Source organism: Gavia stellata, chromosome Z (assembly GCF_030936135.1).
Source record: "Gavia stellata isolate bGavSte3 chromosome Z, bGavSte3.hap2, whole genome shotgun sequence".
Taxonomy (NCBI): domain Eukaryota; kingdom Metazoa; phylum Chordata; class Aves; order Gaviiformes; family Gaviidae; genus Gavia; species Gavia stellata.
In genome coordinates this window covers 31,610,603-31,628,620 of record NC_082637.1, presented here as the reverse complement: position 1 = coordinate 31,628,620, position 18,018 = coordinate 31,610,603, and the positions used below count along the sequence as shown (strand labels likewise).

Below are 18,018 nucleotides of genomic sequence, written 5' to 3'. Positions count from 1 at the left end.
GAACCAATCAGAGAAGGGTGTTGTGGCTCTGACCCAATCAGAGGTGTTTCCTAAAGGGTGGGGAGGGCTGAGAGAGAGGAGCAGACATGTCAGGGTGGGAGGAGAGAGGGGAAGGAAATGGCTGCCCTGGAGCAGGCTGCGGGGAGAGGTGTCCAAAGGGAGCAGGGCTGCCTCTCCTAAGTGATTTCTTTGCCTTTCTTTTCCTTTGACACGAGGAGCGGTACTTAATAGGTTGCTCACAGGCAAGTGTATTACATGGGGAGAAGGTCCCCGAATGAGTGAGTTGGTGTGGGTTTGTGACAGCTGCCGGTGGACGATATGGCCAAAGCCTAGACCCGACGTGGCCTGGGACTGGAGTAACTGCAGGGCCTGTGAAACTCTGGCAGGAGCCTTGGTGCTGGAGTTTCAGACCCCTCAAGGGTCCCAGCCATGGCCACAAGTCAGTCCCCAGAGCCAAGGTGCCCCCTGAATGGAATGGGCCCGTGCTTTGTGGATCAGGACCCCCAAACGCTGCCAGGCTCCGATGACTCCTTCCCGGGCCAAGATGGGGGGGCGGCCCTCGTGCCAAAGGATTTCGTCGAGGACCTTAGGCAAGGAAAGGCTACGGGAGTGTGGCCTCCTTTCGCTCCGTTAGGACGCATCCCCTTGGCGGAGAGAAAGCGGAAAGCCTGAGGAAGGCCTCAGCCTGCGAAAGGCACAAGTTGGCTGCTTTGAGAGGGCCTCTGAAACACCATGCTCTGCACCAGACTAACAGCCACATCCCTCTGGTCTGTTTCTCCATTTTCCTCTTTAATTCTTAGTGAGGGAGGGTCTCCACACGTGTCTGGCCGATGGCACTCGATCCCACGATCTTCCCATGCACCTGCACGCGATAAATGCAGGTGTATCCTGGTTTTCCCCAGTTGCTCTGTATGCCAAGTTTCAAAAACCGAAAGGCTCTGGGGTTCCCATTCTGCAAAGAAACCACAACAAAAAGCAGTGTCACTGCTGGGGTGTAACGAGTGAGAGCAGGTTCCATGCGTCTTCCTCTGCCAGCCCGGCCCCTGCTCCGGGACCAGGTCCCGCCCCGGCCGTAGAGGCAGCTTCTCCCTCCTTCCCTTCTCCCACCCAGGCAGCAATGGACCCCTGTGCCCCTGCAGAGAAAACGCCTGGCCTTAGAGAGCGTGGCGGGCAGCTGTGGAAACCTGAGGCTCGCTGGTGCCGAGGAAGCGGGGCCCTGGGGAAATTCCTGCTGCTGGGGCAAGGTGCTGGGCATCCTCCCTGCCACCGCCTGCCCAGCGGGTGCAGCCAGGCAGCTCCAGGGACCCAGTCGGCTGTGGGGGCCAATGCGGCCTTCGTCCTGCTTTTGCCGCCCTGCCAGATGCCACTGTCCCTCCCGATCCCACCACTGTTTTTCTCAGCCAGGGTGGGGACCCTGCCCCTGCAGGGACCATGCACACTGCTTCTGCAAGTGACTTGCTGGCCAAGCGGTGTTTCTGCCCTGGCCTCTTGCCCGCACGCACTCTCTGTACCTGCAGAGGGAAGGTCTGGGTGGGCTCTTTGTGCACGGCGTAGGTGAATGTCCCCAGCAGAGTTTCATCCTCGCCTTCCTCATCCAGTCCCTTGGAGATAAAGCACAGGGGAGCAGGTCAGGCTTGACCCGACCATGAGGAAACACTCATGCCAGATCCTGCCCCTGATCTGCACCCCACTCCTGTGGATCCAACGTGGTCTGGCCGAGGATGAGGTTGGGCTGAGTCTCCTCCTTGTGTGCTGCTCAGGGGCCCAGAGGTGCTGGGCCAAAATGCACTGAGCAAGTCTTAGGAGGGCTGACAACACCCCGCATGTCCCTTGAAACGTCCCCTCCGGGAACGGCCGTGCTTGGGAGCACACGAGTCTTGGCAGATGCGCAGAGAGCAGCAAGTCTCCGTTACAGATTTTCCCTGTGGCCAGGTCCCAACCCCCAGTGCCCGGCAGAGACTTACAGAGACCGTGAAATCTCGGGGAGCGCTACTGACAGTCTCCAGCGGAGAGGCTATCTTGGAGGCGTGCTGTACGGTGACGGCCGTTGGTCGTACTTGTGCAGGCAACCGGATTAGCACCTCACTCCCAGACCCTTGGAAAGGCCAGCAATATCCCGGGGAAGCATCCGTCTGAAAGCAGAGGGCAAGGGCAACGAACGTGAGGGTGTGATGGGGCCCGCTGTGCTCCCATGCAGGCAGAAGCACAGGAGGCACTGCACCTGTGGGCTGTGCTTGTGTTCAAAATGAATGGCGTGTTGGGAAGCAGAGAGAAGTACCCCGCCGTCTTCCCGGCCCGGGAAAGAACAAATATGGGAAACATCTGATACCCTGCACCAGAGTCAGGGCTTTCAAGAAAGCTCTGTTTCTGGCCAGCAGCTCTGCAGCCTCCCCCCACCCTCCACTACCCCCTGGGGAAAGGGACAATCAGAGGTGTGGCAGGGAAATGGGGTCGCCAAGGAGAAGCTCCTTCACCCAGCAGTGACCGGGGATGGTGGGCAGGAAGCTCAGCTCAGCTCAGCCCCCTTCTGAGGGCAACTGCTCTTTTCTAGGGAGCCAAGACCTGTGTGAGACCTCAGGTGTCAGTGAGCAGTGCCATGGCCTTGAGCAACACCTCTGGCCTGAGGGGAGAAGCCCCAGGGCTTGCCCCAACCTTGTAAGAGGCAAGAGAAGCAGCACTGACGGCTTCTGCTGCTGTACCTGCACAAAGGTATCCAGAACGTGTGGAGCACACAGGAACCAAAACACCCTGCAGAGCCATGCAGAGCTGCTGGATGATCTGTGCAGGTCGATGGCAGCCCCTGCAGGGAGAAGAGAGCAGCTGACTGCAAGAGGCCCCAGTCTAAGTGGACCTTGTGGCTGCAGGTGACTTGTAAGGCTGCCTGCCAGCCCTGCACACTGCACTGCACGCTCAGAGGTGCCCCAGGAAGAGGAGGGGATCCCCATGACTCTTGATGGCATTTCTCTCTGAGCTGCACAAGGAGAAGGTCTGTGGGTGCTGGGAGACAGCAAGCCCCCCCAGGAAGGGCAGCAGACCCAAGAAAGGCCCCACTGTGTGGACAGCAGAGGATGACCCAGCCATACGCTTTCATTCCCCAGGAAAGCTCCACGGAGTGGGAGAGGGCAAAAATGCTGCCAGGGGCATGCGAGTGGCACCAGCCAGGATCCCGAAGGCAGGACTGGCGTGAGCCCAAGGGAGCTGCTCTGCCAGAGTCATGCTCTTGGGCCCCGTGATTTGGTCCCAGCTGCCTCTGCCTCGGAGAGCAGAGTCTGCAGCACAGCCTGCTTTCGGGAACACCAAGCACGAGCCCAGCACGACAAGAGCTGACTGCCTGGATCTGAGGTCTGTCCGTACCTGCACTTTTCAGAGCCCAATCAGACATCTGTGTGGTTGCAGACACTGCCTCTCTCATTTGCTGAACTTCCTGGGAAAGGCACAAAGGAACAACGGAAATGACCACATCAGACCTGGCCAGGAGAAGGGGCTTTACAGCGGAGAAGCTCAACCAGCAGCCCCTGGCAAGGGATGGGTGTGCGGGCTGAGCAGGAAAAGCCCACCAACTGGCCCAGGAAGCGCCTTGTGCTGGGCCCTGCTCATCCCAGCCCCCTTTCCCCAAAGTGCAGGATCACCTTCTTCATAGTGCCGATCTCTGCAGCCAGGCGTGCCACCTCATCCCTCAGCTGTTGCATCTGTTGCGATTGTTCCCCCCACAGAGCGAGCGTGTTCCTGCAGACACCGGGAAAGCAGATCTTGTCAGAGAGCTGCCCAGCCCCTCCCGGAGCCTCCAAGCTCGGGAGGAGCAGAGACAGAGGGGCTCGAGCCCCCTTTTCTTTCTCCAGTTTTTGAGTACTTCCCTTCCCCTCCAGGTTTCCCAAAAGGCCCAGGCAGGACCGAAAGGCATGACCCTTGGTGCTGTGCCAGTGAGTGCAAATAGCACGGGCTCATCTACCGCTACCCCACCAAATGTGCTGCACGTCAGGAGAAAGGAGAGAGCTCTTACCGCAGGGACCTCAGGTTGGCTGCAGGCTGCCCCAGCAGCACCTGAAAGAGAAAGGCTCTCCGTTTGAGTCCCAGAGCTGCCAGGGCTTTCCTGAGCCGATGGCTCTAGGAAAGGAAGGCAGAAGTTGCTGCTGATTTCCTGGGTCACTGCCTGGAACTGGTGACAGGGTGACTTACCCACCCACCGCCAACACTGCTCCTCTGCGGGACTTGCCTGTCCCACAACTGCAGTCACTCACCTGTGGTACATCCTTTGTCCACAACGTCCACATCAGCATCAAGGTCCCGCAGCAGGCGTGAGCTCTAAGTCACATCACCGAGAGGGAGTTATTTTACTAGGGTTTCTAACGATTCCTGTAGTCACACCGTCTCCTCCCACACCATGGTGGCAAGAGGCTGGCTGAGGACTTGGGGAAAGGGTGCAGAGAGAGTTTGTGGCTCCGAGCAGGGACCCTCTCCCTGGGCCTCGGGGCTCTGCACAGCCCTGGTTTCCGGGCACGCTGGGTGCCCCACAGCTACGCCCCATTTCCCCTCCCCTCTCTGCGCGTAGTGAGCATTTTGATAGCTCCCTGAGTTGCAGACGTGGGAGGTTGGAAGGGCCCGACCAGCTCCACTCCCTCACACTGAAGCTCGCACTCCGTGCCTCTGTGCCTCCGCTGGTAGGAGGCGAATACTGACCAAGAGCCCCTAGGGTCATCAAGATCAGGATCGTGAAGAGCCTCTTCTTTTTCAAGGTGATGACTTCTTTCCTGAAAAAGAGGGAGTCCCGGGCTTAGCAGCACTCAAGGGCAGAGCCCTGCATAGGGGGATTGTCTCTCCCAAGCTGAGGAGCAGCAATTTTGGAGGAGCCAGGGTCTCCTGCTGGGGAGCACCACCAGCCTCCCCGTGCTCACCCTGACCCACTGGCACCTCTTGTTGCCATGTCCACACTGTACCAGTGTTGTACTCACAGGGTGGAGATGCCTGTGCTGAGGAGTCTCTGGAGGGAGCCCACAACTACCGCCAGACTGAAGACCAACCCTGGGCAAAGAAACCGGAGAAAAGCCTGAGGAGGCTTCGTGAGGACACCGGTGTCGTGGTTTAGTCCCAGCCGGCAACTAAACACCACACAGCCGCTCGCTCACTCCCCTTCCTCAGCTGGACAGGAGAGAGAAAATATGACGAAAGGCTCGTAGGTTGAGACAAGGACATAGGGAGATCACTCACCAATTACCATCGTGGGCAAAACAGACTTGACTTGGGGAAATTAGTTTAATTTTTCACCAATCAAAATCAGAGTAGGATAATGAGAAATAAAACCAAATCTTAAAAACACCTTCCCCCCACCCCTGCCTTCTTCCTGGGCTCAACTTCACTCCTGATTTTCTCTACCTCTTCCCCCCGAGCAGCGCAGGGGGACGGGGAATAGGGGTTGCGGTCAGTTCATCACACGTTGTTCCTGCTGCTCCTTCCTCCTCACACTCTTCCCCTGCTCCAGCATGGGGTCCCTCCCACGGGAGAGAGTTCTCCATGAACTTCTCCAATGTGGGTCCTTCCCATGGGCTACAGTTCTTCACAAACTGCTCCAGCATGGGTCCCTTCCATGGGGTGCAGTCCTTCAGGAACAGACTGCTCCAGCGTGGGTCCTCCGCGGGGTCACAAGTCCTGCCAGCAAACCTGCTCCAGCGTGGGCTCCTCTCTCCATGGGTCCACAGGTCCTGCCAGGAGCCTGCTCCAGCGTGGGCTTCCAGCCCCCCACCCGCTACCAAACCGTTGCCACGCAAACCCAATACAACCGGTCCGGTGCATGTCAGCTCCCTGCAGGGAGGTAGGGGCTGCTCCTCCCTCCCTGGGGCAGCGGCAGGGGCAGGGCGGTGGTTATGCCCTGTAGAGGGGGGCAGCTGGGCGCACCCTGGGAGCGGGGGGTGGAGGGCCGGGCAGGATCCCCTCGCAGGCAGGGCACCGACAGCATGTCTGGGGGAGGAGGGTGGCACGAGTCCTGGGGTACCCCGCAGTTACTACAGTATGCCACAAAGACATGGACATGGTCGCCAGCTCCACATGGCTACGTAGGCGAGGTGGCCCCAGGCCTCCCTCGGGGCAGGATGATGGTGGTTCTGTACGGCCGTGGGTCCCAGCCGAGCCAGGCAGGCTTGGTGCAAACATGGTGTGAAAGGCAGCACTGAACTTACGCTCATTTTCTGCAGCACTGCGGCGTGCAGGCCCTTGCCGTCTGTTGCCCTGGGCCCTCTGAGATCTTGCTGGGCTGCTGCCAGCTCCTTTCCTTGGAAGGGCAGCCCCTCGTGCTCTTGAAGGAGTCCTTCTCCTCCTCATGCTGGTGAGAAATTATCCTCTCCTCCTTCAGCCACAGGAGTGTTGCCTGTCCGGGCAGATCTCCTGGAGCTAGCCGGGAGAAGAACACCTGCCACAGGCACACAGCCACCAGCACACTGCGAGCTCCTTCCAGGCTCACACCTTATGGCCCACAGTGCCCGACCTCACAGAGGCCTGGCCTGCACGGTGTGAGGTCATGGCTGTGACATCACAGACACAGCTAGAGGGGAGTGGGGGGGTGGAGAGAGACCCCGCTGCCCACTTGGCGCGGTGCTTTGCGTTTGTGACTAGACAGTGTTGAAAACACACCAGCGTTCTAGCCGGTGCTGAACAGTGCTTGCAGAGCACCGAGGCTTCCTCTGTTTCTCTCTGTGGGCAAGGAGGGGGCGCTGGCTCTGGGTGACAGGGGCTGGGGCTGCATGGGGCTTTGGCCCACTCGGCCCCTCTGGCTCCGCATCGTCAAGGGGATTTTCAGCCACCAAAGTGGCCCCACCACGTGCCAAGGGGCTGCTGCGTGCCTCCATCCTCAACAAGACGCACGAGCACCCAGGACACGGCAATGGCTCCTTCTGGGGCGAGCCAGCTTGCAGGGCCTTGCCGGGTCGTGATGAGAGTGAGCACCTGTAAGAGGATAAAGACGGATCACTGCACTGTCTCCATACCATGCGAGCAAAGAGAGGGGGGAGCCGCCAATGCAGAGGCCCTGACCAGGAGACAGGCCTTGGAAAGCCTCTCGGCAGATGTCCCTGCCACGGCTCCTCCACCGGCCACAGTCCCTCCACCTAGTCTGCTGCCTGTCATTGCCCAGGCACCTGTGCCGCTCCAGACACCCTGGCCCAGTGCATTGGTGTATTGGGTGTCTGTGTCCAGGTGTTGGCAGCGGGGGGACTGCGGAGGGAGCCTCTGTGAGGAGAGGCCGTGGCTGCCCGGTGCCAGACATGGCCGGTCCCAACCATACCCAACAGTGTGAGGCCTTGGCCTCTGAGCCTCCACCATGTTTGGGTAGCCCCTGGTTAATGCAGAGCATCGAGTCTTTGTTTCTCTCTGTGTGTCCCCGAGTGAATAGGCAAGGGGTTGGAAGGGAATACATGCAGGACAGACAACCCAAATCGACCAAAGGCCTATTCCATGCCGTATAACATCATGCTCTGCAGTAAAGCCTGGGCCTTTGGTCTTTCTAAAGTAGCCATGACTCCATACCAAGGGGCTGCTGTGCACCTGCATCCTTAGCGAGACACACGAGCACCCAAGACATATATATACACATACATAGAAATGTATGTATATAATGGAGTGTACAAAATAGTATAAGTATATATTTTATTTATGCTTACAGACACTATTTTGTATATATACACCTCTATACATGTATGGGTTTTTTTCATGTAAATATAAAGCACAGTAATAAAATGGATAAAACATTCTTTAATAATAGTGAATGAAATGATTAAGTAAAGTTCAAATGTGAATGGAAAGTAATTAAAGAAAAGTAGAAGACAGATTCAGGCCTCTGAACATTACCAGGCATCATAACGAGCCTTACATGGCTGGGGTGGGGGGACATCAAGAGAGCAGAGGGCCACGAATAGGTGGAGGGACACAAACATGCTAGAACACACCTGAGGACTACAGACCCCTTCCAGGAGGCCACCAAGGGGTCTCTGGTGCAATCCCATGACATGCAAAGTGAGCTGAATGAAGAGGCCCCCACCTCTGGGCCTGTCCCGACAGGCTGATCATGAAGAGTTACTGCAGCAGACTTGGGTCTTTGTATGGTTCTGCAAGATGCAATGCTTTCTGCAATAATGGAAAAACAGAATAAAATGCCAGCCTTAGAAGAACACGCACATGGCAACAATAAGGAAAAGCAATAGGACTGTAGCATGCAGCGATCCCATAAGAAATGAGACAGCCACTGAGCTCTGACTAGTCCACAGGACTGCCAAAAACCCTCTTCCTAGTGAAGACCCAGTCTGTGACAGTGATCGCAGTGTAGGTGGATTTGCCATCCCTGCATCCACTTCAGCCCAGTCCCCAGTGAACTCAATTCCAAATAGGAACTCCAGGCTCAGGACAGGAAAGATTAGCCTTGTGCAAGGAGCAGATGACCCCATGCTGGAGACATGGCATAAGGGCATATGGGATGAAAGTTTTAAAAACTCAAAAATCCTCCATAGCCAAGAGCCCTGGTCCCTGGCTCTTGGCTCATGCAAGGCTTTGCCCCATATCTTTCTACGAAATCAGGCATCTGTATTACCTCTTCTTGCCAGTCACGTACTGCAGGACCTTCAGTTAGATATGAAGATTGCTGGTACTGTGGGCTCCCAGCTTTTTTCAGATACGAAATTTGCACTTCCTGCTTCAGTGAAGCTTCTCTGGCTTTTGGCCTTTTGGTTCATGTAGCTCTAAAATTAGGACAAATACCTCAAGTCGTAACCATTACATTTGAGGACCAACATAGCCATACGATGACAATTGACTATAACTCAGCATGTCACTCATTTGAGGGGGGCAGGGACATCCCCTCTTGGTGGCAGAAATGTGTATGGCTGAACCTCCGTTTCAGCTGCAATGTTCAAGTGCCTTTCAAGAACAGTCTTAATGGAAACTCAACTTTTGAGTAGCTGGATTTCACAGTCCTCTGCCATTTTGCTTCTTCCTTTGGGAAGATCAGAGATATCACTGCAGAACCTGCTCTTTCAACAAATAATGGCTGGGGGCTTTCTTTCAATCAAAGCTGATAAGAAATGGCACAGTATCTGCAAGTCCTTCTTTCTTTTGAGGTTTGTTGTACAGTGTGTGGATGGGATTTTCTTTGTCTTTTTTCACAAGTGTATGTTCAAGTTCAATTTCTTGGTACCTTGGCCTCATATTTCAGTTATTTCCTTCCACTGTTCTTTCCCCTGTGCTCTGTCTCACTGCAGATGATAATGCATTAACATTTTACTTTCTGAGGTCAGCTAGGATAGGAGAAAGACTGGGCACAGAATGAGACTGATGTCCCTCCTTTCTGGTGAGTATATGCTATTGAGAAGATGTTTACCTTATCAAATCTCCATTTGGCAGCTCCACCATGTGAATAGCAATGTTGGAACAAGTCTCTGAATTCTTACATTTCGCTTCATCCTAAACAAGCAACACAGAATTTTGAATATTGCTATTCAATACATTAGTATATCCTGTTGACAGAATAAATTCAGAAACCAGTGTAACGCAAATAAAAAGGGAAAGACCTCTCTTGTGTTAATACTATAGATTTACTTAACAGTTTTTTCTGCAGAAAAGGGAGAATATTTCTGCCTATGTGTATTCATCCGAGCAGCACGCAGTTTGTTTTAAGAAGATGAGTTTGTAAAAAGGTAAGAAAAAAAGACATAGAGAGACATTGGTGACTGCTCACGCTAATGCCAAGAATTGCTTTAGATAATAGATTGTGGAGATTGGATCTGAGAGCTTTGCAAGTTTTGCATTCTTCCCTGTGTCTGCCACTGATGTTGGCAAAAGCTCTCTTTACACTGTCGCTTTACATTCTCCAAAATGCGTTTATTACTGCTTCGTCATGAAACTGGCAGCACTGGTGAGAGGCTTGTTCTCTGTGGTATCAAATGTACTACAAGAAGATGAAGTAGATGGAAAAGTGAGGCTAAGACAGTCTGACTACAATAGAACACATACTGCTCCATTGTACATCCACTTTACACTACCCAGGTATTTTGTCATTACTGCCTAGTTAGGCAGTGCCGAGCTGAACACTTACGCTTAGAAGTTACAGGTGGGCTTTCATGTTGCTCATACTTTCACTCCACTATTCATCCAAATGCAATTAGTTCCAGTACTGCCAATATTCATGGTATATTATGGCCCTCTGTGACAACTGCAGTCAGTAAAACTGATGTCTGAATAGCTCCTTAGTAGATGACAAGGGAGGAAACAGATCTAATGCCAGATCCTATGGAAAGAACGATACTGCAGTAATTAGGACATAAGGAAAGGGCAAGAGAACTAGACTTTCATTGAGCTGCCACAGGGAAGCAGCAAACAGCCTGACTGCACTCTGTGCGATTTAACAGTAACTGGGGCATCTGGAAAAGATATTTTAAAGAAGACTCAAATCAGGTCATGGGACAGACAAATGTCAAAGAAAAGAGGCACCTCTGCAGCTCTCCCTGTTCATGATACCTGTATGCCTTGCCTTGCTGGTTTGCAAAAAGACTGAGACTGCCAATTTGAGAGGTCGTATTTGGTTGCTGATGCCTCCCTATAAAGATGCGGGACTTGAGACATAGTGACCGTGCTGAGCACCTCAGAGCTACGACAAATTTTCCACTGCCTTACAACACTGTGTTTTCCAAATAAATTCGAGTGATACTGCATACAGTATTTACCAGGAAACACCTCAGGAGGATGGCATTTAGTTTGTTTTCGATGAGTACTGTGAATAGTCAACGGTTACCTTAATGGGATGTGCCAAAACACACCACTGAAAAATGTTTCACACCTCATCCCTAAAAATTGTTCTAGGAATATGCTTTGCCCTTTCAAAATTAATTCTAGAAAAAAAAAAAAAAAAATCTTGTTTCACTTCACAGCATTGTCAAGGTAAATTTTCAGACACAACATGCAGTTAAGAGAATGTTTCTACTTAAAGTTGGAGGCAGATGGGAATCTCTTTCCCCTCTTAGCTTCAAAGACCTCTCATGTGCCTGAAGCTCTTGAACTTCCATTTCTAGTGTTTTTCTAGTCATTCTAGTGTTATTCACAGCAACAGTATCATTGACACAATGTGCACATACACAGCAGGAGGCACAAATAACAAACACCACATTTATAATAATTTTGGCGTAGTAAAGAGGGAACAGTGGTAGATGAGATTTTAGAAAAACTATACATTGGGGTACCACCAGTCACTTGTATGTATTACAAAAAATTTTGCTTTAACAGGCCCAATTTTTACAACAGTGATGATTTTGACAGGATGTGTATTTTGCAAATCAGCTTTGCAAATATAGTTCCTGAACAATTAGCCTGTGAAGTTTTTTTGTACTTTCTTATGTTTGACACTGGTGACATCTTGTGGTAAGTGAACTCACGGTAAATAGCACCTGTTGCTTTTGCTGTCATTGCTCTGCAGGGACATGCTTACTGCTGTGTGATGGAGTTCTGCAACTGATAAAAGTATAGTGCGTAACTTCCCAGTGGTGAGATAGTACATATTTTAACTACATACTTAACTCTAAAATCAGAGGACAATACAACAGAAACAGTATGATAAGCGCGTACCTCACCCTAATCTGGGCAGAGCAGAAGGATTAAGATACACATTTGCACAAAAGGTTTTGCATGATCGCAAGGAAAAAAAAAGTTAGAAAAGTCAGGGATTCCACCTCTTAGAGTTTGTGCACAGGATACTAAATGTCGGAACTGCCCATGTTTTGAACAATCTGATCTAGGTCTGATAGCAGAAGTAAATCACAGAACGAGCTCTCAGAGATGCGTATCTAAAATACTAGCCCTGTTGAAAGCAATGGCAAAATCATCTGGTAAGTATTACTCACTGGCCTAATTCTGCTCCCTCATATAGCACTTGAATTTGGTTAAAAAGCTTTACCCTGGTCACTACTGGTACTTCAGCACTCTAGAGACCTTTTCAGCAGAAGCATTAGGCAATTTATCACCGTGTGAGGCCTAAGGTTGAAAAGGAAATGGAAGTTATTTGTCATTACTTTTATCAAGATATGTAACTGATTGGCCCTATGAATCACACAGAATCACAGAATGACTGAGGTCGGATGGGACCTCTGGAGGTCATCTGGTTCAACCTCCTGCTCAAGCAGGGCCGGCCACGTAGAGCTGGTTGACCAGGACCATGTCCAGATGACTTTTCATATCTCCACTGTGGGAGACTCCACAACGTCTCTGGACAACTTGTGCCAGGGCTCAGTCATCCTCACAGAAAAAAGTGTTTCCTGATGTTCAGAGGGCACCTCCTGTGTTTCAGTCTGTGCCCATTGCCTCTGGTCCTGTCACTGAAAAGAGCCTGGCTCTGTCTTCGTTGCACCTTCCCTCCGGGTATTTATATATCTGGATGAGGTCCTCCCTGTGCCTTCTCTTCCCTACGCTGAACTGTACCAGCTCTCTCAGCCTTTCCTCATAGGAAAGATGCTCCAGTCCCTTCAACATCTTACTGGCCCTTTGCTGGACTCTCTCCAGTGTGTCCATGTCTCTCTTGTACTGGGGAGCCCAGAACTGGACACAGCACTCCGGGTGTGGTCTCACCAGTGCTGAGGGGATGGCAAGGATCACCTCCCTTGACCTGCTGGCAGCACTCGTCCTATCACAGTGCAGGATACCATTCACCACCTTTGCCACAAGGGCACATTGCTGCCTCCTGTTCAACTTGGGGTTGAACATGAACATCGGCATGTATTGGTGCGTGGAGTTGTTCCCCCCTCAGGTGCAGGACTTTGCCCTTCACTCCTTGATGAACTTCATGAGGCTTCTGTCAGCCCATTTCTCCTGCCTGTGGAGGTCCCTCTGGAGGGCAGCACGACCTCTGGTGCATCAGCCACTCCTCCCAGTTGTGTGTCATCAGCAAACTTGCTGAGGGCACACTCTGCCCCATCATCCAGATCATTAATGAGGATGTTAAACAGGAGTGAACCCACTACTGACCCCTGGGATACACCACTAGTTACTGGCCTCCAACTAGATTTTGGTCTACTAATAACCACCCTCTGACAGCAGCCATTCAGCCAGTTTTCAATCCACCTATCCGCACTATACATCAACACCCTCTCTGTGAGTATCTTATGGCAGACAGTGTTAAACGTCTTTTCTGAAGTCCAGGTAGACAATATCCACTGCTCTCCCCTCACCTCCCAGGACAGTCATTACATTGTAGAAGTTTATCAAGGTGGTCAAGCATGACTTCCTTTTGGTGAAGCCATGGTGACTACTCCTGATGATTTTCTCATCATTCATGTGCCTGGAAATTGTTTCCCGGACCAGCTGCTCCATCACCTTCCCAGGGATCAAGGTTAGGCTGACCAGCCTTTAGCTCCCTGAGTCCTTCTTTTTGCCCTTTTTTAAGACAGGAGTAACATTTGCTTTCCTCCAGTCTTTGGGCACTTCTCCCAATCCCTATGATCTACCAAAGATTATTGAGAATGGCCTCACAATGACATCTGCCAGCTACCTCAGCAGTCGTGGGTGCATCCCATCAGGGCTCATGGACTTATGTATGTCCAGGTTGCTTAAGTATTCCCTGGCCTGATCCTCTTACACCAAGGGTACATCTTCCTTGCTCCACATTTTTCCTCTGGCCTCTGGGATTCCTGAAGGATGGTCTTGCTAGTAAAGACTGAGGCAAAGAAGGCATTCAGGACCTCAGCCTTTTCCATGTCCTATGTAACCAGGTCCCCTATCTCATTCAGCACTGAGCCCATGTTTTTCCTAGTCTTCCTTTTGTCACCTATATACTTACAGAAGCCCTTGTGTTCTCTTTCATATGACCAGACAAATTCAATTCCATTGAGTTTTAGCTTTCCTAACTTCATCCCTGCAGGCTCCCAGAACATCTCTATATTCCTCCCAAGTTACCTGTCCTTGCTTCCACCCTCTGCATGCTTCCTTTCTGTGCTTGAGTTTGGTCAGGAGCTCCTTGTTCACCCATGACGGCCTCCTGGTATTTTTGCCTGACTTCCTGTTCATTGGGATGGATGACTCTTGAGCTTGGAGGAGGTGGTACTCAAATATTAACCAGCTTTCTTGGACACCTCCTCCCTCCAGGACCTTATCCCACGGGACTCTTCCAAGAAAATCTTTGAAGAGGCCAAAGTCTGCTCTCCTGAAGTCCAGGGTTGTGAGGTTGCTTTTTACCCTCCTCCCTCCCCTCAGGATCCTGAACTCCACCACCTCATGGTCACTGCAGCCAAAGCTGCCTTTGATCTTCACATTCCCAACAAGATGTTGGTGGGTAAGAGGTTCAGCAGAGCACCTCTCCTTGTTGGCTTCTCTGTCACTTGGAGGAGGAAGTTATTGTCAGGGCACTCCAGCAACCTCCAGGATTGCTTATGTACTGCTGTGTTGTCCCTCCAGCAGATATCGGGCTGGTGGAAGTCACCCGTGAGGACCAGGGCCTGCAAATGTGAGGCTGCTCCCATCTGTCTGTAGAAGGCCTCATCCACTTACTCTTCCTAGTCACCTAGTGCTGTATAGCTGACACCCACTATAGTATCACCTTTACCTTTACTCTCTTTAATCCTTACCCATAAGCTCTCAGTTGGCTCCTCATCTATCCCCAGGCAGAGCTCCATGCACGCCAGCTGCTCTCTCACATAAAAGGCAACACCCCCTCATCATCTTTGCTTCCCATCCTTCCTAAAGAGCCTATATCCCTTCGTTGCAACACTCCAGTCATGGGAGGGAACTATCCCACCATGTCCCTGTGATCCCAGGAAGATTATAGCCCTGCAACTGCCCACAAATCTCTAACTCATTGTGTTTGTTTCCCACACTGCACGCATTAGTACGCACTTTAAAGAGGCACCCCAGTACATTCACGTCCTAGACAGGGTTTTGGGCATTTCTCCGTAATTGTGCCTTGTAGGCACTTCCTTGCTTATATGCAAATCCTGGAAGTGACCCCACTTAAGCTCCATTTTGTTGATTTTAAAGCCTTCCTTATGAGGTCAGCCACCTTATTGGCAAAAATAGCTTTGCCCTGCTTACTGATCTATCTCAAGCAGAGACTGGTCTGCAAACAGGGTCCCATGCTCATAGAACACCAAACCCTGTCACCAACACCAGTTCCGCAGCCAACTATTGACATGTACCATTACTGCCTTCTTCCTCACATCTTTTCCTTTCACCAGCATGACTGAGAACACCGTCTGCGCCCCCAGGCCCTTGACTACCGCCCCCAAAGCTCTGCAGTCACTTTTGATACTGTCAAAGTTTCCCCTAGCAGTATCATTTGTGCCCCCATGGAAGATCAGCGGGGGGTGGTAGTCAGAGAGTCAGACAAGCTTCAGCTGTCCCTACACAATACCCTGGATCCAGGCCCCCGGCAGGCAGCAAACCTCTCTAGTTGATAGGTCAGGTCAACAGATGGGTGCCTCTGTCCCCTGTAGCAAGGGGTCACCCATTACAGTTAACCACTGTTTCTTCCTGGTAGTATTGCATGGTTTAGGGTCAGGTGGACCAGATCCTTTGCTTGAAGGCACATGAGGCTCCTCTTCAACTTTGAGGGCGGTGAACCTATTTTGTAGTTGTTTGTTTGTAGCTGTAAGGGTACAAACTTAGGTGAGGTAGGAGCCTTCCTCTTCGTGCCAGAAGTCGCCAGCTTCCATCCTTTCCATTCTCCAGAGGCTGCACTTACCTTCATATTAGGGGTGGACACTGCCAGCTTCTCTGGGGGTGGTGGCTCTTCAAGCTGTTGAGTCTCAGAGAAGATCCCGTCTATCTCCCTTTCCTCTTCCCTGATGCTGCACAGCCTGCTCACTTCCTCCTGTAACTCCTCCTCTTGGCAGCACAGATCCCCCAAGGCAGCATACCTCCTGCAGGAAGAGAACCATCTCACCTGGGGTCAGAGAGAGACCGCAGGCACTCCCTGCAGCCTTGGAGGGCTGCACCCACCATCCAGAGCTCTAACCTAGCAGTGACAACTACTCCAACACCTGGTGGGAAAGTACTCTGTGGCATGTCAGTATCATGTCTGAGGCTGTTCCAGGGGTACAAATTCAACTGAGGACCCCTTCTTTACAAACTGCTGTAACTGTTGGCTGTACTCTGGGACCTGTGGTCTAGGCCTGCCTCTTACAGGGGCCTCTCCTGAGCACCAGCTAAAAGGGTGCTTAGCCCTGCCTAATTAACAGGTCGTCGCAGCAAAGGCTGCAGGCACGCTGAGTCAAGAGCAGCTGATCATGCTCATTAGAAGCTGCTAGAGCTTCCTTGGGAGCACACGCTTGTGACCCTGTGGCTCCCTTTACCTCCTCCTTGCCTGACAGCAGGTCTCCAAAGCTGCAGAGCTGAAGCTCTGCAGAGACGTAACACTGAGAACAATAAATAGTATATGTTACCCCACATACAGATTTAAGCGTTTCTCTGACACTGACTGCTTACACCAGTAGATACCACACCAATGTCTCATTCTGTGCCATTCAAAAGGGAAGAAATGCCAGTAACTCAATCACCTGCTCCACATAAGAAGGATTTTTGGATTTACCTCAGGATGTTTCCAGTGCCAGAGCAGCTGAAAACTAGCAGATTCATTTCCAAACCTGTTTAGTCAGTGAGGCCTGCTAACAAGTTTACAGCTGCAAAAGCAATTGCTGCAGTGGTGAGCCACTCTTTGCCCCTCTGAAGAGGCAGGGAAAACTGCCTAGTAGGCAACTGAACAAAGCCAGGTACTAGGCATTTCCTTTTGGACTAAGCAAGAGAGCTAGGAGTCAGGAATACCTGGGTTCCTGTTACTTTTTACATAACTAAAGGATTGTCTCTGAGAGCTTTAGTGAGAAATCTCTAGGTAAATGGCAGATTCTGGTGTCCTCTTGTGTTACTCTCCTCCTCCTTTAGACTTAAAAGGAAACTCTTACCTCCCTCCCCAAATGATCAACACTTGATTTATATCAAGTTTTGTCTTCCTTTCTTTGTTCCTTTTTTCTTTTTTTTCTTTCTTTTTTTTTTTTTAAATCTATGAAGGGAACAGGGGAACAGCGGCTAATTAAAATGAAACAACAGAATTTTGACGGAAGCACACTGAATGTCAGGGTAGCTGCTGCAGTACAAATGTGTCTTGAGGCCGGACATCTGCCCCATCCTCTACCCAACGCACTGTTTGTTTCACGTGCCAGAAATGTCTTTCCCATCTCAGATACCTCAAACTTCTACCACTGCATGTTATCACTATTCTTCCATGCAGGGATCCTCATTCATGCCACATCTAAGATGTAACTCATTTTCTGTGTAAACAAAATTTAACATCATCTCTAACCTGTTCACAGAAAACAGCCTAGCCTTAAAGCCATTAAGTCAGTGCAGAGCTTCCATATAAAATTAAAAAACCCAAAGCCTAAAACAAGTCATAGAAACTTTTTATATTAAATGTTTGACAAGTTACAAAGATTTTTATACAGATCTGCTGTGAAAATAAGCATTAGGTGTGATATTGTCTCTGGGAACAATGATGCTCAAGGAAAATTATCAGCATTTAGGGAAGGCTTTACTGCTGCCTTACAGGTCGCTTGAAGCAGCAGCAGAACACCTTCTGTGAAAACAGTGTTTTGAAAGATCTACAGGTACCCCATATAAAAAAGATCAGGGCATGGCTAGACAGCAGACCTCAGATACTTGTCCAGGTAGGGCTTCTGGTCTTCTCCAGGGTTGTAGGCAACCACTGAGAAGGGAGGATGTGAACCAAATGTGAAAAATATCTGCAGGATCAGCTGAGTGGTTATTCCGCAGTGGGAACTTTCAATAAGGCATTGCCCAGTCTCAGATACCATGGTCAACATAAGCTGTTTGTGAAGCACTCCTACTTTCAGGCTATTTGAATGTCAAAGGAAGAAAAACTAGAGACTTAATGTTTTTGTGTACCAGCTGTGGTAGCATAATATATCAGTGGATCTGGTGAGCCTTTTCCCCACTCACGGCAGGTTGCTCAAGCTCCGGGGCTGTTGCTCTGCCCACAGCCCTTGCTGGCTTCCC

At 51.0% G+C, this 18,018-nt stretch overlaps 1 protein-coding gene across 1 annotated transcript; it reads right to left on the bottom strand.

The window, feature by feature from the left end:
* Nucleotides 1–796: 796 nt before the first annotated feature.
* On the bottom strand, nucleotides 797–17,816 carry LOC132320700 (SUN domain-containing protein 3-like). Its single transcript, XM_059833551.1, has 11 exons — nucleotides 17,653–17,816; nucleotides 15,692–15,869; nucleotides 6,806–6,933; nucleotides 4,622–4,748; nucleotides 4,001–4,041; nucleotides 3,630–3,726; nucleotides 3,355–3,424; nucleotides 2,700–2,800; nucleotides 1,965–2,132; nucleotides 1,512–1,601; nucleotides 797–952 (listed from the first exon to the last, which is right to left on the bottom strand). Exons 1-11 carry the CDS (start codon nucleotides 17,814–17,816, stop codon nucleotides 797–799), a joined length of 1,320 nt encoding a protein of 439 aa, XP_059689534.1.
* Nucleotides 17,817–18,018: the final 202 nt, after the last annotated feature.